The 19,684-nt window shown below is 43.9% G+C and overlaps 1 protein-coding gene across 1 annotated transcript in view; it reads right to left on the bottom strand.

The window, feature by feature from the left end:
* LOC147121189 (follicle-stimulating hormone receptor-like) overlaps positions 1-19,684 on the bottom strand; it is a 330,885-nt gene that overhangs the window by 22,011 nt on the left and 289,190 nt on the right. Inside the window, exons 5-8 of the mRNA XM_085981306.1 lie at positions 13,958-14,029; positions 9,741-9,818; positions 7,003-7,071; positions 6,788-6,862 (exon numbers count right to left, since the gene is read on the bottom strand). Of these exons, the coding sequence (XP_085837432.1) occupies positions 6,788-6,862; positions 7,003-7,071; positions 9,741-9,818; positions 13,958-14,029 (294 nt within the window). The remainder of the gene's footprint in view (positions 1-6,787; positions 6,863-7,002; positions 7,072-9,740; positions 9,819-13,957; positions 14,030-19,684) is intronic.

Genomic DNA, 19,684 nt, shown 5'->3' on the forward strand with positions numbered 1-19,684 from the left:
GGTAGGCACTTGGGTGTTTTATGCAATGTTCATGTGAAGTTTCTGGTAATGTGCTGTCAAACATTGAAGCCTTTATTTTCAGCACTTTGCATTCTTGGACAGATTTATGTGTTCCTTTGGAAGTGGCTTAGTGAGTTGCAGTGAACGGTGAGACATAATGGTACCCCCCACAATGGTGATGAGTGTGAAAGGAATGGCTTGGGCATTGTAGGGATGCTTTATGGTGTTGGTGTGTGATGGTGCCAACCTGGTGCATCATTTGGCATCCAGGGTGTACAGCGTCGAGTGAAGTAAATCTGGCCATGGTGAGGCCATCCCTAGTGTCCCGGGCAGCAATGTGATCGGGTGCTAATGCCCTGTGTCCTGTGCACCATCAGTTGATTGCGGAGAAGGCTGGTGTTGTTGTTGTTGTTGCTGCTGGTGTGCCTGGTGATACTGGTGTTGGAGCTGATCTTGGTGGGATTCTGAGGACCAAGGTGAGGTATTTTCAAGGGCAATGATGCTGATTCAATAGATGGCAAGTGAGGTTGAGATGACAGAAGCGATCTTTCAATGGTGAGAGAGGTTGCTCCATTGAAGTGGGACTGGATAGAGCGTTGGCTCCAAACACTTGCAAGCTGCAGAAAGCTCAATATGTCTTCCAAATGCAGTAATCAACAGTTTCTGAGTTTTGAAAGTAAACAGTTGTAATATGGGATCTTTCATATAACTTTGGCATGTGTCAGGTCATGAGATAATTCAATGCTGAATCCACTCATGACATGCTGAGCTGACAACGGGTAACCCATAGGGGAGCATGTAAAATCGAAATGTAGGCTTAAAATAACAGTTAATTGGATGTTAACAACCCATTCGATGATGTGAATTGCCTCCCCCGCCGCTTGATGTTGGGTCTGTTCAGCGCTGACAGACCCAACACCTGGAAGACTCACGTGGAGGCAGGTTGACAGCGGGTTTGCTAGCACTGTTCGGGGGGGTTTAAACTAAAATGGCAGGGGGTTGGGAACCTGAGCAGAGAGACAGAGGAAAGGAAAACAGGGATCAAAGCAAAAGATAGGAAGGAGAAAAACAAAAATGGCAGTCAGAGAAATCAACGGTTTAAATCAAACGTGGCCACAGTAAATAATAATTCTAATAGGTCTAAGAGCGTTAAAAAAACAAGCCTGAAGGCTTTGTGTCTTAATGCGAGGAGCATTTGTAATAAGGCGGATGAATTGGCTGTGCAAATAGAGGTAAACGAATATGATTTGGTTGGGATTACGGAAACGTGGCTCAAGGATGGCCAAGACTGGGAACTCAACATCTAGGGGTATTCGATATTCAGGAAAGATAGGCAAAAAGCAAAGGGAGGTGGGGTAGCTTTACTGGTTAAAGAAGGGATTAATACAATTGTAATGAAGGATATTAGCTCTGATGATGAGGAATCTGTATGGGTAGAATTGAGAAATACTAAGGGGAAGAAAACATTAGTGGGAGTGGTATATAGACCTCCAAACAGTAAGGCGGAGGGAGGTTGGGGATGGCATTAAAAGGGAAATTAAAGAAGCGTGCAATAAGGGCACAGCAGTCATCATGGGTGACTTTAACCTACATATAGATTGGGCCAACCAAATTAGTAACAATACTGTGGAGGAGGAATTCCTTGAGTGTTTACGGGATGGTTTCCTGGACTAATATGTCGAGGAACCAACCAGAGATCAGGCCATCTTAGACTGGGTATTATGCAACGAGAAAGGATTAATTAGCAATCTTGTTGTACGAGGCCCCTTGGGTCAGAGCGATCATAATATGATCGAATTCTTCATTAAGATGGAGAATGAAGTAGTTGACTCAGAGACAAGGGTCCTCAATTTAAATAAAGGAAACTACGATGGTCTGAGGAGCGAGTTGTGCAGGATTGAGTGGGGAATGGCGCTCAAAGGGTTGACGGTGGAAAGGCAATGGCAAACATTCAAAGACCAAATGGATGAGCTACAGAATTTGTTCATCCCAGTACAAGGGAAATTAGGGATAGCATAAGATCTAAGGAGAGGACATATAAATTGGCTAGAAAAAGCAATAATCCTGAGGATTGGGAGCAGTTTAGGAGTCAACAAAGGAGGACAAAGGGATTAATTAAGAAAGGGAAAATAGAATATGAGAGTAAGCTAGCAGGGAACATAAAAACTGACTGTAAAAGCTTTTATAGATATGTGAAGAGAAAAAGATAAGTGAAGTCAAGCGTAGGTCCCTTGCAGTCAGAATCGGGGGAATTTATAATGGGAAACAAGGAAATGGCAGACCAACTAAATACATACTTTGGTTCTGTCTTCACAAAGGAGGACACAAATAACCTCCCAGAGATGCTGGGGAACATAGGGTCTGATGAAAGCGAGGAACTGAAAGAAATCAGTATTTGTAGGAAAATGGTGTTAGGAAAATTGATGGGACTGAGGGCCGATAAATCCCCAGGGCCTGATGGTCTACATCCCAGGGTACTTAAGGAAGTGGCCCTAGAGATAGTAGATGCACTACTGATCATCTTCCAGAACTCGATAAGACTCTGGAACGGAACCCATGGATTGGAGGGTAGCTAATGTTACCCCACTATCCAAAAAAGGTGGTAGAGAAAAAGCGGGGAATTATAGACCGGTAAGCCTGACATCGGTAGTGGGAAAAATGCTGGAGTCTATTATAAAAGATGTAATAGCAGAGCACTTGGAAAGCAGTGACAGGATCGGACAAAGTCAAAATGGATTTACAAAAGGTAAATCATGCTTGACTAATCTACTGGAATTTTTTGAGGATGTAACTGGTAAAATAGATAAGGGAGAACCAGTGGATGTGGTGTATTTGGACTTTCAGAAGGCTTTCGATAAGGTCCCACACAAGAGATTAGCATGCAAAATTAAGGCACATGGGATTGGGGGCAAGGTATTGACTTGGATAGAGAACTGGTTGGCGGACAGAAAGCAAAGAGTTGGAATAAATGGGTCATTTTCCGAGTGGCAGGCAGTGACTAGTGGGGTACCGCAAGGATCGGTCCTAGGACCCCAGCTGTTCACAATATATATTAATGATCTGGATGAGGGAATTGGATGTAATATCTCCAAATTTGCAGACGACACAAAGCTGGGCGGGAGGGTAAGCTGCGAGGAGGATGTCGGGAAACTCCAGTACGATTTGGACAGGTTGGGTGATTGGGCAGAAACATGGCAAATGCACTATAATGTGGATAAATGTGAGGTTATCCACTTTGGTGGCAAAAACAGGAAGGCAGATTATTATTTGAATGGCAATAGATTGGGAGAAGGGGAAGTGCAAAGAGACCTGGGTGTTATTGTGCACCAGTCGCTGAAGGTAAGCATGCAGGTGCAGCAGGCGGTTAAGAAGGCAAATGGTATGTTGGCCTTCGTAGCAAGAGGGTTCGAGTACAGGAACAAGGATGTCTTGCTACAGTTGTACAGGGCCTTGGTGAGACCGCACCTTGAGTATTGTGTGCAGTTTTGGTCACCTTACCTGAGGAAGGACGTTCTTGCCATGGAGGGAGTGCAGCGAAGATTCACCAGGCTGATACCTGGGATGGCAGGAATTACGTACGAGGAGAGATTGTGTCGATTGGGCTTATACTCACTGGAGTTTAGAAGATTGAGAGGGGATCTCATCGAAACCTATAAAATTCTGTCAGGTCTGGACAGACTAGATGCAGGAAGGATGTTTCGGATGGCCGGGGAGTCCAGAACCAGGGGTCATAGTCTAAGGATAAGGGGTAAGCCATTTAGGACTGAAATGAGGAGGCATTTCTTCACCCAGAGAGTGGTGAACCTGTGGAATTCTCTGCCACAGAGGGCGGTGGAGGCCAGTTCATTAAATATATTCAAGAAAAAGTTGGATATATTTCTTGAGGCTAAAGGGATCAAGGGATATGGGGTGAAGGCAGGGACAGGGTACTGAATTTGGATGATCAGCCATGATCTCATTGAATGGCGGAGCAGGCTCGAAGGGCCGAATGGCCTACTCCTGCTCCTATCTTCTATGTTTCTATGTTTCTATGGTTTCCCTACTGATTGTCAATCTTTGCTATTCTGACAGTGGACCCGCCTCCGAAGCCGCCCTCTGGGCGCCGGCAAAATTCAGCCCTATGTGTCTGTATCTTAGTGACTGAGTAGGACTGCAAAATGCGACAGGTTCTTGATAGTATAGCTCTGAGCCTGGAGAAGCCTCCTGCTTCATCCCCTACTCCTTTGCTGCGCTGGTGCCTTATGGTGACTGGGGGGTGATGGCTTCAAAAGGAGCCAAGAGCTTGTACTGCCTGAGATATTCTCCAATTTATGTCTGCTCCCTTCTATTATGTACAATCTTGTCCTTCAAGTAACCAAGTAGTTTATGTAGCACAGAGAGTTCATGCAGCTGCCCATTCTCAAGGCCATTCTGTCTGACCCCAAATGAACATGTAACATGCAACTGGCTTGGCTGACAAAAAATTTTTGTATGAATCCCCTTTAGGGCTTTTTGTAGTGTTTGCAATTTGGTTTTTACAGTTGCTCATTGTATTTCTCCTATGCTGACGTATGGTCATACAGAGTAGGCATTCAGTGCACGGTTTCTCTCTTAGCAGTCCTCTACAAGTTAACCTTGTATTACTGGCTACCATGGTTCAGCACAATGGATTACAAGTTCAGAGGTTGTACTTTGTTGTGGGTACTAGACTTTTCAAACAGTACTTCAGGCTTACCTTAACCACTTCTGCAGAGCAGCCATTTTCTTCCTCACATCTTTCCAGCTTCATTGGGTTCTTGTCACAGCTTACACCCAGTGTGCAATCTGCTTCCAAATCGGTTACAACAGGCAATTCCAGGGATCGTTTAATTTGTACCATAACGGATTTCCCTCCATTCCCTGATTTTCTTGGGTAAGTGCTTCTAAGACCTGGTCATCAAACCTGCTTTTCCATGACCTGCATGCAGCTGAGTTCCATGTCTCATCCTTGCCGGATGGATGGGCCAGTGCTAGGGGTGCAACTGGACCATGTTAATGGCTCAGAACACCAAATCTGCTTGCAGCTGGGCCTGTCCAGTGCTACAGCAGAGGAGAGCAGGAAGATCAACCCTAAACTACAGTAAACAGAAAGAGACAGAACTGATTAGTATAATGTAAAAGATGGCATGAAACTGTGATTTGAAATACTGTAACATGTATTTGTGTCAGTTCTCTGCCCTACCTTTCCTATTTTGTTTTTGAGAGTAAAATGCCAACTATGACTTTGATTCTCATCCCCATTTTGGGGCAGGAATGGGGCAGTAGCTCACGTAAAATCAGAGTGCAGAATTGTCATCTTGTTTCTGCTGTTGTTTCATCTGCTGCCATTTTGATTGGAGTCTTCAGATAGGTGGCACGTGCTCCGCCCAGTGGTCCTGGATGTAGAGCGGCCTAATCCGCTGTCCTTAAATGGACCACCAGAAGCCGCTCGAAAGTTGGGGCCAGGAGCAGCATCAATGCTTCTCCAGGTCCCCCAAAAATTGATCCAGCCAATGCTCGGGCCTCCTTGGGGTCGTCACCATCTTCATTTATCTTACATTATCGGCTCAGCTCCACAAAGGAGGCGTTGGATTTCCCACACCTCCCCCACCCCACCCTCCACCCCCAACCCCTCGAATGGTGAGCAGCTTGCCGTGAAAATAATAATGAGACCCATCCATCAGAATGGTTTGGGCCTCTGACCACTTTCATTGGACATCTGGCACGGCTTGCTCCACCTGACTCTAGTCCAATGAAAGGGGTCACAGCAAAATCAGACCCCCATCTGCTAACAATGTTGATATAATGTTGTCCATCAACGTAAAGGAAGTGCTGTAAAACGTAATGCATAATTACCAATACTGAGAGAAGATATAAAATATCGATGAATTAATTAGTAAGTATAGCCTATACAGTCAGACAAAGCCAGATTGGTAAATTAATTTCTTAATACACAGGCTATATTGATATACTAAATTCTCAAGGGCAACTAGGGATGGGCAATAAATGCTGGCCTTGCCAGCGATGCCCACATCCCATGAACGAATAAAAAAAATGGTGCACCAATGGGCTAAGCCATGAAGTGGCAGGGTGTGGAATAGTGCACACAAATCGCCACAAGGTGATTCTGTTTACGCAGATGCTTAGTAGAGGTGAGGAACTTTCCACAAAGAGGGAGAGAACATTGGAAGCCAAGTCCAAATGTAAGGTTGTAGTATTCCATCTATTGGCTGGTTGAACAATGATGGGTAAAGACACTTAAGAAGAATACTTGTTCATCCTTTGTGGGAATAATTCGTAGCACAGAAGGGTCTAAAGAGAAAGAATAAGAAACGTACATCAACAAAAAAAAAGCATCTGACGAATTTAAAACTTTAGAGATAAAGGAAAGGTATGGGGGAGGGGTCAGAAATTTAAATTCTTGATCAAAAAGTCGCTCAGAGCACTTATTGAGAGGATTGCTTCACATTGATAGGATTGAGTCAATTCAAGCTGAACGGAACTAAACTCGGTAAGGAAATTTAAGTAGGAAATTGTTATTTCTTTTCTGAGAGGGAGAGGACAGTTCAATCATGGAATTACTGAACAAATATTCAAAAAAAACATCAGGTTAAGTTTCACTCCAATCAATCTAACAAACATTACCTGCCAATATTCTATCAAAATTAGCTTCACTGCTCTTTATATTTTTATACTTGAAACTGTTGTTGGACGAGGCCAGTCAGTTCTGCCAATGTCCATCATTCCCGCCCTCGCAGGTTTATGTATGTTGTAATGACATTTCACTTACAGAACAGTTGGACCTGTTGCTCCCATGAACACATCATCATGCAATTTCTGTAGATTCTGGTTACCTGTGAGATTGCTGTGAAAAGAGGCAAAAATCATGAAAGCTCCTGAACAGTCGCCATACAAAAGGACACACGTGTGCTGTGTGATCCTGCAACAGCACAAACTCTTAAACTACAATAATGACTTTTGGACAAAACCAAACCAGCAACTTACAGATGATCTAAATCTGTTCCATTAAATGCATGACTTTGTACTTCTATGAGCCCATTGTTAATCAGCTTTCTGTGTTTAGAAACAAAAGGGAAATGGGATGGAAGATTGTTAGGTGTTTGTGCCTGCTGCCAAAAGCTCTGGTATTTATTTTACACACAATAAAGTTTTGGCCTAAAACAATATGCATTACATTTTTATTTCTATATAGTACAGATAAAGCATTAAATGAAACAATCATTTATTGCAAACAGAAATTCCATTTAAATTTTCAAAACAACCAATCCCTGTTTTCTGAAACAAAATTCCGATACACTGTTTGCCATATTGGCCTTAGTGAAAGTTTAGAAGAACACATGCAGAGCTGATAAAAAGAAAAAAGTGCAATGCTTCAAATCGGAAATAAAGTCCTCCAATTTCCTGGATTGCACTTCCGCAGAAATCACGCTGAAATTTACACCAGTTTCTGCACCGATCTTGCTGACGGGAACTCACGGCACAATTTCCTGTGGAGCTCATTTATTTTTGCCTTAATTATGTAAAAACCGGCGGAAAACAAGCGCAAGTGCAGTTGCCCATTTTGCTACCAATGTATGTTATTTTTAAAATGGTGTTTTCTCCTCAGAAAATACAGACTTACTGTGTGTGTCTGTATTGCTGTTTAGTGGAGTTTTCTTGTAAAATCAGGAAACTTTCATTTGTGGAATGTGAAACAGGGCACTCATGATTACTTAGTAGTCTAGCAAGCACCACCAAAACAGGCCAAAAATCTCAGTTAAATCCATCATTGTCCAGTCAAGACCCCTGACATTTTACCACCAGGCCAACTTATTTCTGGTTTAACCTCTCATTTCTAAATGCAACTAAAAAGGCAGAGACTCCATTGCTATGTCCAGTAATAAAGATTAATTTGCATACCTTCACCATGGTGTCAATTTGGGCAAAAGAACATAAGAACATAAGAAATAGGAGCAGGAGTAGGCCATTTGGCCTCCGAGCCTGCTCCGCCATTCAATAAGATCATGGCTGATCTACCTCATCTCCACTTTCCTGTACTATCCCCATATCCCTTGATTCCCTTAATATTCAAAACTCTATCGATCTCTGTCTTGAATATACTCAACGATTGAGCCTCCACAGCCCTCTGGGGTAGAGAATTCCAAAGATTCACCACCCTCTGAGTGAAGAAATTTCTCCTCATCTCAGTCCTAAATGGCCAACACCTTATTCTGAGACTGTGACCCTGTGTTCGAGACTCCCCAGCCAGGTGAAACATCCTCCCTGCATCTATCCTGTCAAGCCCTGTAAGAATTTTGTATGTTTCAATGAGATCACCTCTCATTCTTCTAAACTCGAGAGAATATAGGCCTAGTCTACTCAATCTCTCCTCATAGGACAATTCCCCCCATCCCAAGAATCAGTCTGGTGAACCTTCATTGCACTCCCTTTATGGCACGTATATCCTTCCTTAGGTAAGGAGACCAAAACTGTACACAATACTCCAGGTGTGGTCTCACCAGGGCCTTATATAGTTGCAGTAAGACATCTTTACTCTTATACACAATCCTCTTGTAATAAAGAAGAAGACTTGCATTTATATAACGCCTTTCACGACTATCGGACGTCTCAAAATGCTTTACAGCCAATGAAGTATTTTTGAAGTGGAGTCACTGTAGTAATGTGGGGAACATGGCAGCCAATTTGTGCACAGCAAGCTCCCACAAATAACAATGTGATGCTGACCAGATAATCTGTTTTAGTGATGTTGGTTGAGGGATAAATATTGGCCAGGACACTGGAGATAACTCCCCTAAAGGTCAATATACCATTTGCTTTCCTAATTGCTTGCTGTACCGGCATGTTAATTTTCAGTGATTCGTGCACAAGGACACCCAGGTCCCCCTGAACACCAATATTTCCCAATCTCTCACCATTTAAAAAATACTCTGCTTTTCTATTTTTCCAACCAAAGTGGATAACTTCACATTTCTCCACATTATATTCCTATTGCCATGTTCTTGTCCACTCACTTAGCCTGTCTATATCCCCTTGATCATCCGACAATAGTGGCAAAAGCCATTGTTAGCATGTTGAAGTCTGAATTATTCAGTACTACAGTACCAGGTGTAGTTTCACTTTTGAGTGCTATTGTGTTGCTGTGCAAGTGACTTCATTATCAGTGCCTTCTGCCATGGTGCCTGTCTCTGCTGCTCTCTTACTCTTCCATTATTATGCCCATTCGGTGACTTCAGGCTGTGCTGTGGCTACATTTTTCTGCATAAAATTATGCTAGCATATTATTTGCGTAAATCCAGGAAATTTACTTGAGTTAATCTTTTGCATGAGGGCGGAGCTATGGAAATGAGCAGAAGAGGGTTTTGGCAGATGCAACTTGGAAGCGGATTGAAGCAATTCACGCATAGTGATGTTTTCATGCCAAACCGGTGTAAATCAGTTACATGCAAATTTCCTCAGAAAAAGCAGCACAACACTGCTCATACACAGTAGTTGCACCAAAATGTTCCAGGAAATTCCAGACCAAAAAACCCAGAAAATACTAGTAATACACAGCAGGTCATTCAGTATCTGAAAAAAAGATAGGCTAATGTTTTGGGAATTCTGATAAAGGATTACATCTATGTTTCTCTTTCAGATACTTATTAGCCTACCTTACATTTCTAACAATTTCTGTTTTTATTACAGGAAGAGCTGACTTGTCTAATTAGTTGGTGTGTACTTACATATTTAATGTTCCAGTGCTTAATCCCTGGAAAGCGTAAGATGGTATGACTTGCATGTTTATGTTGTCTCGAAATTCACTAAAGGAAACAGACAGTGTTTGAGTCTATTTTTGTAGAACTTAAATTTGTATATGAATTCAGTGCATGAATTCCCTTTATTATCAGGTTTAGAATCTTACCTACACAAGGGTAAGTGATTAATGAGGGCTTGATCTGAACCAAAAGCTTATGCAATTGTGGTTAACGCATCATTTCTTCACAACATCATAGTCATCTCTTCAGGTTCCAAGACTGACTAACACTTGATTTGTACTCTTGAGTACACATTACTCATTGCACGTTAATCAAATGCAATGATGTCATTCCTAAGAGGCATTTTTATCTCAAAGACATAGCTCTTCATGTTACAAATGAGCTAAGTGAGAAATCCTATTGCTTTTTGATTAAACATAAAGCAGAAAACTGCAAATGCTGGAAATCTGAAATAATGCTGGAAGCACTCAAAGAGTCAAGAGAGAATAGACAAGTTAATGTTGCAGCATTAAAAAAAAGGAATGGCGGGGATTTTCCCTTATTTCTTGTGGAGGAATTGTGGGATATTGTGGAAATCTATTGGTACTCTCTGTTACTAAACCTGTTTGTTAAATTAATAGAAACATAGAAGATAGGAGCAGGAGTAGGCCATTCGGCCCCTCGAGCCTGCTCTGCCATTCAATGAGATCAAGGCTGATCATCCAAATTCAGTACCCTGTTCCTGCCTTCTCCCCATATCCCTTGAACCCTTTCGCCTTAAGAAATATATCTAACTCCTTCTTGAATATATTTAATGAATTGGCCTCTGCTGTCTTCTTTGGTAGAGAATTCCACAGGTTCACCACTCTCTGGGTGAAGAAATTCCTCCTCATCTCTGTCCTAAATGGCTTACCCCTTATCCTTAGACTGTGACCCCTGGTTCTGGACTCCCCGACCATCGGGAACATCCTTCCTGCATCTAGTCTGTCTAGTCCTGTTAGAATTTTATAAGTTTCAATGAGATCCCCTCTCATTCTTCTAAACTCCAGTGAGTACAAGCCCAATCGATCCAATCTCTCCTCATACGTCATTCCTGCCATCCCAGGTATCAGCCTGGTGAATCTTCGCTGCACTCTCTCCATGGCAAGAACATCCTTCCTCAGATAAGGCAAATTGTAATAATTTTTTATCCCATCACTCTCCCCTTGGTTCACAGTGGCATCTTTCAGCCACACCTGCCCCTTTAGTTCCCACTGACACTTTCCTTCCCCTTGCAGTGTTGCTCCCTGCTCCTACCACTCGGGGAATGATGTGGTTGGGAATTCTTGTGATAGCTGCGCAGGATGAGGACTGTGGATGTCACAAAACTCTCGGTGAGGATTTCTGTCCACAGCAGTATTTATTTCTCGGACACAGCAGAAGGTCCAAGCAAGAGGAGCATGGAGGGGTGGAGCGAGCAGTACACCAGGAAATTAAGAAGTGGACATGAAGGTATACAGTGCAGTGGTGGAATTGAGGTGTAAGCAAGCAGTATTTCAGAGGAGGATGAACGTATTATTGCTGAGAGACTAGATGTGGAAATGAGCAGCAGAGTGTTTCAGCAGATGCACCTTGAAAGTGGTGCAAACAATTGAAACTATCTCAGTTCAAGGTCCAACAGAACAGCAAGCCTATAGACCATTGGGCTCAACTGAACAGACCCCCAGAACGGGCGATGGAGCCAGTGCCAGAGGCATGTAGCTGCTGGATAGAACTGAACAGGATGGCTTCAATCTTGATATAAATCCATGTTGCATGTGTCTAATTAGTTTAAAAATGAATTTCTCAATTCAGTTGTCAACCGGTACACTTACAGAAGCACAACATCTCACCCAGGGAAGGAAAGACTGGGAGAACAGGGTACATCAAGAGTTATATGCATCTGCTCCATCTGCATCTTTATGGTTCCAGTCACCACTATGAAAGAGAGTATTCGTAATGGAAACCAAAGTAGAATGCATGGACATGAATAGACTGCATATAAGAATAGAGAGACATGTTGAACATTGGGCAACAGGTGTCAATGTGTGTATATAAGGGCAAATGCAGTGCTCCTGTATTTCCAGTGGAACTAGGACTCAAAGGGAGCATGGATCAGAGAGCCAGGGTGAGGCAGTTACTGCCCTACTGTGCTCCCTTCAAGCACAGCCTCCCACTGGATACATTAAATTTACCTTATAGAGTGTGCATGACAGTGGCTGAATGGGACAGATTTCCCAGTCCCTGCCCCTGGGGCTATTGATTCATTTGGGTCTAGTGAATAAAAGAATATCGGTCAGGGAGGAGTCTGCACCCATAATGGAGACCTCATTTAAATGAATCGATGGGAAATCGGATGGGCTCTTCTCTCCGCCCGCTTTTCCAATATTCAGTGTGCCTAGACAATCCAATAGGTCAGGCATGTGAAACCATTGAAATATATGTGAACAGCAGAATTAAAGACAGGTGAATTTTAAAAACAAGTTTGATTCTACAGGAAACTTTCTGGTATCCGGCACGGACGGGACCAACGTGGTGCCGGTTCATCAAAAATTCCGGCTAACCGAACGCTATAGTAAAAGATACGAAGCTGAGAGCTCCGTATAAAGCAACAAACCCTGTTGCTTAGCAACAGCTTCAGAACAATCGGCACAAGTTGCAAGCGTCTCTGTAGCTTAGCAACAGCTGCAGCTACACCCTTGCACAGCAACAAATGGAGTAAAAAAAGTAATAAAAGTTACCTGAACCTACTCCTGAATTTTGCCGGTTAACCGACATTTCCGGTTATTTAGGGGCCGGTTAATCGAAAGTTTCCTGTATATCATTTTCATGGTCTGCAATGTCAATTTATACTCAGTAAGACAACGTTCCGTTTACAAAGTAAATGCTATTTTCCCATTAATTACCTTTTGCACTATTAGTTTAAATATCTCACCATGTGCATAGTTTCATACTCATGATAAATATTAAAATATTAAACAAAATTGAAAGAATTCAAAGTTATTTGTGAAGTTTAAATGAAAATTAATATGATTCAGAGTTGTGCACCAAATATTTGATGAGGCAAAAATTCCGGTCCCTACGGGTGAGTATGTGCTGTGTACTCACCCGTAGGGCCAACGGAAATGCTGGTTTTAGGCATGCACTGCACATGCGCTGGAAACCGGCATTTCCGATCTGTCAAGAAAGCTCTTGACAGATCCTCCGGCTGCCCTGGAGCAGGGCCTCTGCGGGCGGAGAGTTCCGCTTTTTGGAGACCCTCCGCCCACAGAAAACACTTACAATTCTTGCGCCTGGTAAAAGCAGGCGCAAGGCCTACTTTTACCAGGATAAGAGTTGAAAAAAATTCCACTGATTTATCATTTAAAAATACTTTAAAGAAAGGTAAGTTTATTTTTAGCCCCGTTAAAAACTTTAATTTTTTTTTTCAAAAAATAAAATTTTTGTTTAAAATACTTAATTTATGTAATTTAAAGTCATTTTAAAAATGCAATTTTTAAAAAATGTATTTAAAGTTTTACTATGTTTTTGGGGGTGATCTCTATTCATATATTTGACAGGTCTTCCTGTCAAATGTATGAATGGAGATTCCCTTCTCTGATTGGCTCCCCATGGCCCACGTGATCCCAGGGGTGCTGCGAACCGCCTGCGCCTCTGGGATACGTGGGCCCAGCGCACCGGCAGTTTGGAGAGGCCCAGCAACGGAACTCTGCGCCTTCCGGGAGCCCTCCGGTCCAGGGGCAGATTTTTCCAGATCGCAGCCCTCCGCCTGCGAACGGAATTTCTGGGCCAATGTCTTTATTGACGAATGCTTAGATGTCCCATTGGATAGTTGCTGTAATTACAGGTTACAGAACAGATGAGACTCAAGGTTCCCTGTTTCAGGATAACAACTGCTGCAGACAACACTATACCTATCTCTGTACAAGTTGGTTCCAAATCACATTGAAATTCAGCATTTTTAGAAACGGATTCTGAAAAGGTGGAGAACTTGTCTGGAATTAGTGCTCATGAGTCTGAGAGTCAACAAAACATGGATTGATTTATTTTTAAAGGATCAGTATCTGAACAAGAAAAAACAGAGAATAGAAAATCAACCAAGGAAACAACAGCTTTCAAACTTTATTGGAAAGAACACTAATTTAATCATTCTTCTTGATGTAACGGACTCAGATCAAAAGACTTACAGAAGGAAAAAGTCTTCAGAATGTATGTTTGTGATATCAGGGAAGAACCTTATGCCAGTGTTTGTAATAGTCCTGTGGAGATAAGGAAACACATAAGAAACATGGTAGACAAGCATGCATTGCACAACAAAATGTTTATGACTTAATTAGCAACAGAACACATCGTAAATTATTTAGTACAAGCCTAGTGTCTTTCATTGGAGTTTTGGGAAGGGAAGAGTGTTATATGCTGATTCTGAACTGCAGTTCGGCATACGGGGGTGGTGCCAGAGGACTGGAGAATTGCAAATGTTACACCCTTGTTCAAAAAAGGGGGTAAGGATAAATCCAACAACTACAGGCCCGTCAGTTTAACCGTGGTAGTAGGGAAGCTTTTGGAAATGATAATCAGGGACAAAGTTAATAGTCACTTGGACAAGTGTGGATTAATTAAGGAAAGCCAGCACAGATTTGTTAAAGGCAAATCATGTTTAACTAACTTGACCGAGTTTTTTGATGAGGTAACAGAGAGGGTTGATGAGGGCAATGCGGTTGACGTGGTGTACATGGACTTCCAAAAGGCGTTTGATAAAGTGCCACATAATAGGCTTACCAGCAAAGTTGAAGCCCATGGAATAAAAGGGACAGTGGCAGCATGGATACGAAATTGGCTAAGTGACAGGAAACAGAGAGTAGTGGTGAACGGTTGTTTTTCAGACTGGAGGAAGGTATACAGTGGCGTTCCCCAGGGGTCAGTATTAGGACCACTGCTTTTCTTGATATATATTAATGACTTGAACTTGGGAGTACAGGCACAATTTCAAAATTTGCAGATGACACAAAACTTGGAGGTATAGGCCCAGAAATTCGGGTCGGAGGCTTCCCGCGAGTGCAAGCCTCCGACCTGCACTTACCTAGCGCGCCGGCCGCTGTGCTGTGGGCCTGCGTGGTATTCCGATCCTGGGCCTCCTCCAACTGCTGGCACGCAGTGCTTGCGTATCCCAGGGGCGCAGTTAGTTCGAAGTGTCCCCTGGGATCACATGGGCCATGTGTTGAGTCTGTGTTTTCAATTGCAGTTATACTGAATAACAGGACACAGACTACAGAAGTAAGTAAACAGGTCTTTAGTGATTGAGGGTCAGGGCTGAACTGAGATACACTTTGCTCCGCAGGGTTTACATACCGGTGTGGTCACCACTGGTACTACAATGTACAGGAGCCATCAAAAAGTAGCCCATCACCTTAAGGTATCCTCTTAAGGTGGTACAGGTTACATACACTACAATTCCTCCCCTTTTAGCTTAACAGTGTACACCCCAAATTAAAATTACATGGATAACATATATACAATTTACACACAACTGTTCAAAGATTCAGTCTCTGAGGAGGCCTCCTGATCCGGGCCGGATAACGCCTTTCAGGGGTCTCTGGTTCTCGTTGCTGGGGTGACTCATCCACTTGATCTCCTATGGATTGAACATCATCATGTACGTTCGAGTCTGAGGTAGATGCTACAGGCTCAATAAGTTCTTCAACTGGTGTCTCTGCCGTAGACATGGGGTCGACCCTTGTTCTTGATTCCACAAGTTGGTCAGCATGACGTCGTATTACGTTCTCTCCAACGTCTACCGTGTACATCAAGGGTCCTTGTCGTGCACGAATTGTTCCAGGTTACCATTTATCATCCCTATAGTCCCTGGCCAACACTGGTTGTCCTATTTCAAAACTACGAGTGGCCTTGTTATTTACATGCTGGAATTGCTTGTTTTCGACTTCCCTTCGCACATTGGGTTTTAACAAATCCAACTGGGACTGCAACCTTCTGTTATAGAACATTATGGCAGGGCTTTGATTTGTCACTGCATGCGTGGCGTTTCAATACGCCATCAGGAAATTGTCCACCTTGTGTTGTAGTGGAATATGGTCTTCACTCATGGCCTTTATCACCTTTTTGAACGTTTGTACAAATCTCTCGGCCAACCCATTTGTAGCCGGATGATATGGGGCAGATGTATAGTGTTTCACCCCATTCTTTTTCATGAATTTCTGGAATTCTTCTGACACGAACTGTGGTCCGTTGTCTGAACATATTTGCTCCGGCAACCCATTCCTTGCAAATATGGTTCTTAGAACTGCGATCGTCTTCTCAGAGGTAGTGGTCGACATCTTAATCACTTCTGGCCATTTAGAATGTGCGTCTACTGCTATCAAAAACATGGAATCCATGAATGGACCTGCAAAGTCGATATGCACATGTTGCCATGGGGCTGAAGGCCATTCCCACGGATGCAGCGGTGCAATTGGAGGTGCATTTTGAACTTTTTGGCACCCTGAGCAGCTTTTAGTCAGATCCTCTATTTGTTTGTCGATACCTGGCCACCACACATAAGCCCTAGCAAGGCTTTTCATCTTGACTCCCCCCAGATGACCTTCGTGCAATTCTTTCAGAACTCTCTCTCTTAATTTTGGAGGAATAATCACCCTTGTTCCATACATCAATGTTCCTTGACATACGGACAGCTGTTCTTGTCTGGCTGAGAATGCTGGTAACAGTGGTTCGCCATGTGCTGGCCATCCCTTCACTGTCAAGTCGTAGACCCGAGACAGTGTCGGGTCGTTTCGGGTCTCTCTCTCAATACCCGCATTGGTGACTGGTAAGCATTCAATGATGGTCGAGTGAAATATCTCGACAGGGTCAACTGCCGGTGCCTCTTCCGCTGTAGGTAGTGGCAGGCGCGACAGCCCATCAGCATTACCATGTTGCTTTGTACCTTTGAATTCAATATCATATTGATGTGCCCCTAGGAAAAGGGACCATCTCTGAAGCCTCTGCGCCGTCATTACCGGAACACCCTTCTTAGGGTTGAAAATGGAAACCAACGGCTGGTGATCTGTCAGCAGCGTAAACTTTTGGCCTTGCAGGTAATGGTTAAATTTCTTAACTCCCCACACGTGGCTGAGAGCCTCCCTATCTATCTGAGCATAGTTGCGCTCAGCGGAGGTCAATGATCTGGATGCGAAAGCGACTGGCCTTTCCGAGCCATCTGGAAACTTATGTGAGAGCACTGCCCCGATACCATATGGAGAAGCATCACAAGCTAAGCGAATAGGCAGCGTTGGGTTAAAGTGAGCCAACACTTCCTTAGAGGTAATCAGTGCCTTGCTCTTTTGAAAAGCCCGCTTACAATCATCGCTCCACTTCCATGGTATTCCCATTTGCAAAAGAGTGTTTAGCGGGTGTAACACCGTGGATAAATTTGGAAGAAACTTGTGGTAATAGTTAACCAACCCGAGGAACGACCTCAACTGGGATACATTTTCCGGTGCAGGAGCTTTTACAACAGCTTCGATCTTGTCAGGTGACTTATGGAGCCCCTCCCGGTCAATGACATGGCCGCAGTACGAGATTCACTTTTGAAAGAACTCGCATTTCTGGCGATTAACTCTGAGCCCATATTCTTTGAATCTGATGAGCACCTGCTCCAAATTCGCGAGGTGATCCTTATCGTTATCTCCTGTAATCAGGATGTCATCCAGGTAGCATTGTGTGCCTGGAATTCCCTGCAATACCTGCTCCATGGCCCTTTGCCAAATCGCTGGAGCCGATGCCACTCCAAAAACCAGTCTATTATACCAATATAAGCCCTTATGCGTGTTGATCGTGAGATACTGACGTGACGCTTCATCAACTTCCATCTGTAGGTACGCCTGCGCCAGGTCTATCTTAGTGAAGTGTTTCCCGCCAGACAGCGAAGCGAAGATATCTTCAATCCGCGGAAGCGGATATTGCACCGTGTGAAAAACGGATTAACAGTGATCTTGAAATCGCCACAGATGCGAACCTTCCCAGGTTCCCCCGGCTTGTTGCTCAACGAATGCTTCATGACAGGAACAATGGGTGTAGCCCATTCGCTCCAGTCCACCTTGGACAGTACCCCTGAACGTTCTAGCCCTTCCAGCTCTGCTTCCACAGCAGGTCATATCGCATAAGGCACCGGTCTGGCTTTGAAAAATTTGGGGTTTGCATGTTCTTCAACCTTGATGGTTGCCGTAATTCCTTTCAGTGTTCCAAGTCCCTGTTGGAACACCTCCTTAGCATCGTCTAAGATTTTGGACAGTCGTTTAGGTTTGACGTCGTCCTCCTTACAGGCATCTACAGTCAGTGCTTGTATGGAATGCCAGTCCACATTTATTCTCCGGATCCATTCCCGTCCCAGTAGTGGCGGACCTCCATCAGGTAACACATACAAGTCCATTTTCTGACTTTCTTTACCATTGTAGACCACGTTTACTTTTATCTTTCCTTTGGGGTATACTATTTGCCCCGTGTATGTTTTCAATACAATCTCCGTATCCCTCAGGGGAATGTGCGAGAATAACCTTTTGTAATCTTGCTTATTCATGACCGTTAATGCCGACCCAGTGTCCAATTCCATCTTCACTTGGACTCCTGCTATCTGAAGCATGACCCAGATAGTTTGGTGGTCTGCTGTGTTACCCACATTATGTATTTTCAGACAACCCAGTTGCTTACTGCTGGAGTCTGAATCCGTCTTCTGTTCATCCGAACCGTTCTCTGTCACCTTGTGTACATTTTTGTACTTCTCCTGCGGTGACTTTTTGCTGCTGGTCTTCTTTCCGGACCGGCATACTCTCGCTATGTGACCAAGTTTGCCACATTGCCTGCATTCTTTATCTTTGAACCAGCACTGGTTCTGGTCATGCGTTGTCCTTCCACAACGATAGCACTTTGCTGTGCCCAATGCCATTTCATTGGTGCTGAATTCCAATGGCCTTTGCTGTATCTCTGCAGTGCCTTGTGCTGCTGCCTCGTGGGATGCTGCAATGCTGAAAGCTTTGTCCAGCGTAAGGTCTTTTTCCTCTAGCAGTCGCTTCTGGGTTCCTTCCCTTAGGAGCCCACACACAAACTTATCTCTCAGTGCGTCTGCTAGTCCTGTTCTGAACTGGCAGTACTTTGATAACTTGCGCAGTTCTGTTAGGAATTCAGCGTTGCTTTCTTCTTTAAGTTGAATTCTTTTGTAGAATTTAAATCGTTCCACTATCAGCAGCGGCGTGGGGTTTAAATGCTCCTGCAGGATAGTAACAATATCCGTGAAACTCTTCCCTACCGGTTTGTCTGATGTTACAGGGTTCCTTAATAACCCTTACGTCTTTGCACCCATTGAGTTTAATAGGGTTAGTGCTTTCTTATCATCCAGTACCTCATTCGTTGTACAGTAAACTTCGATGCGTTCCACATAAGTGGCCCAATCTTCCACATCATTATCAAAAGCAGTGATGTTACCCGTTTTTGGCATCCTTGCTGAGTTCCTCCTTCCCCTTTGGATATTATTATTTTTATTTTTTTTCAAGATGGCAGCTTTTCCCGCACTTGGTGGCTTTTCCCGCACTTGTCTTCTTCCCCCGCCGACTCAAAATGGCGATTCCCGCGCTGTTGCCGTCCACGCCTCCCAGTGGTCCTTTATTTTCCCCTGCGTTGCTGCTCTTGTTCCCCCGCCGCTCCCACGGTCCTTGTGGCCATAAATGCTTTTCTGGCTGCTGCGCGTCTCTGCCCGATTGCAGTCCGGCCCCTGACACCGGCTGCGGTCATGTTCTCCGCCCTTTTCGTCGTTTTCCCTCCCCTTCTCCCACTGACAACTCGGCCGACTTCCCCCCCGTGCCGCTCGATCGGGCTTACCCGCCGCTGTCATAGAAGGGATGCTCACTGATGCTTGACTTCGTGGCCAG

This window comes from Somniosus microcephalus, chromosome 3 (assembly GCF_052327205.1).
Source record: "Somniosus microcephalus isolate GS21.2 chromosome 3, FLI_Smic_1.0, whole genome shotgun sequence".
NCBI classification, from domain to species: Eukaryota; Metazoa; Chordata; class Chondrichthyes; order Squaliformes; family Somniosidae; genus Somniosus; species Somniosus microcephalus.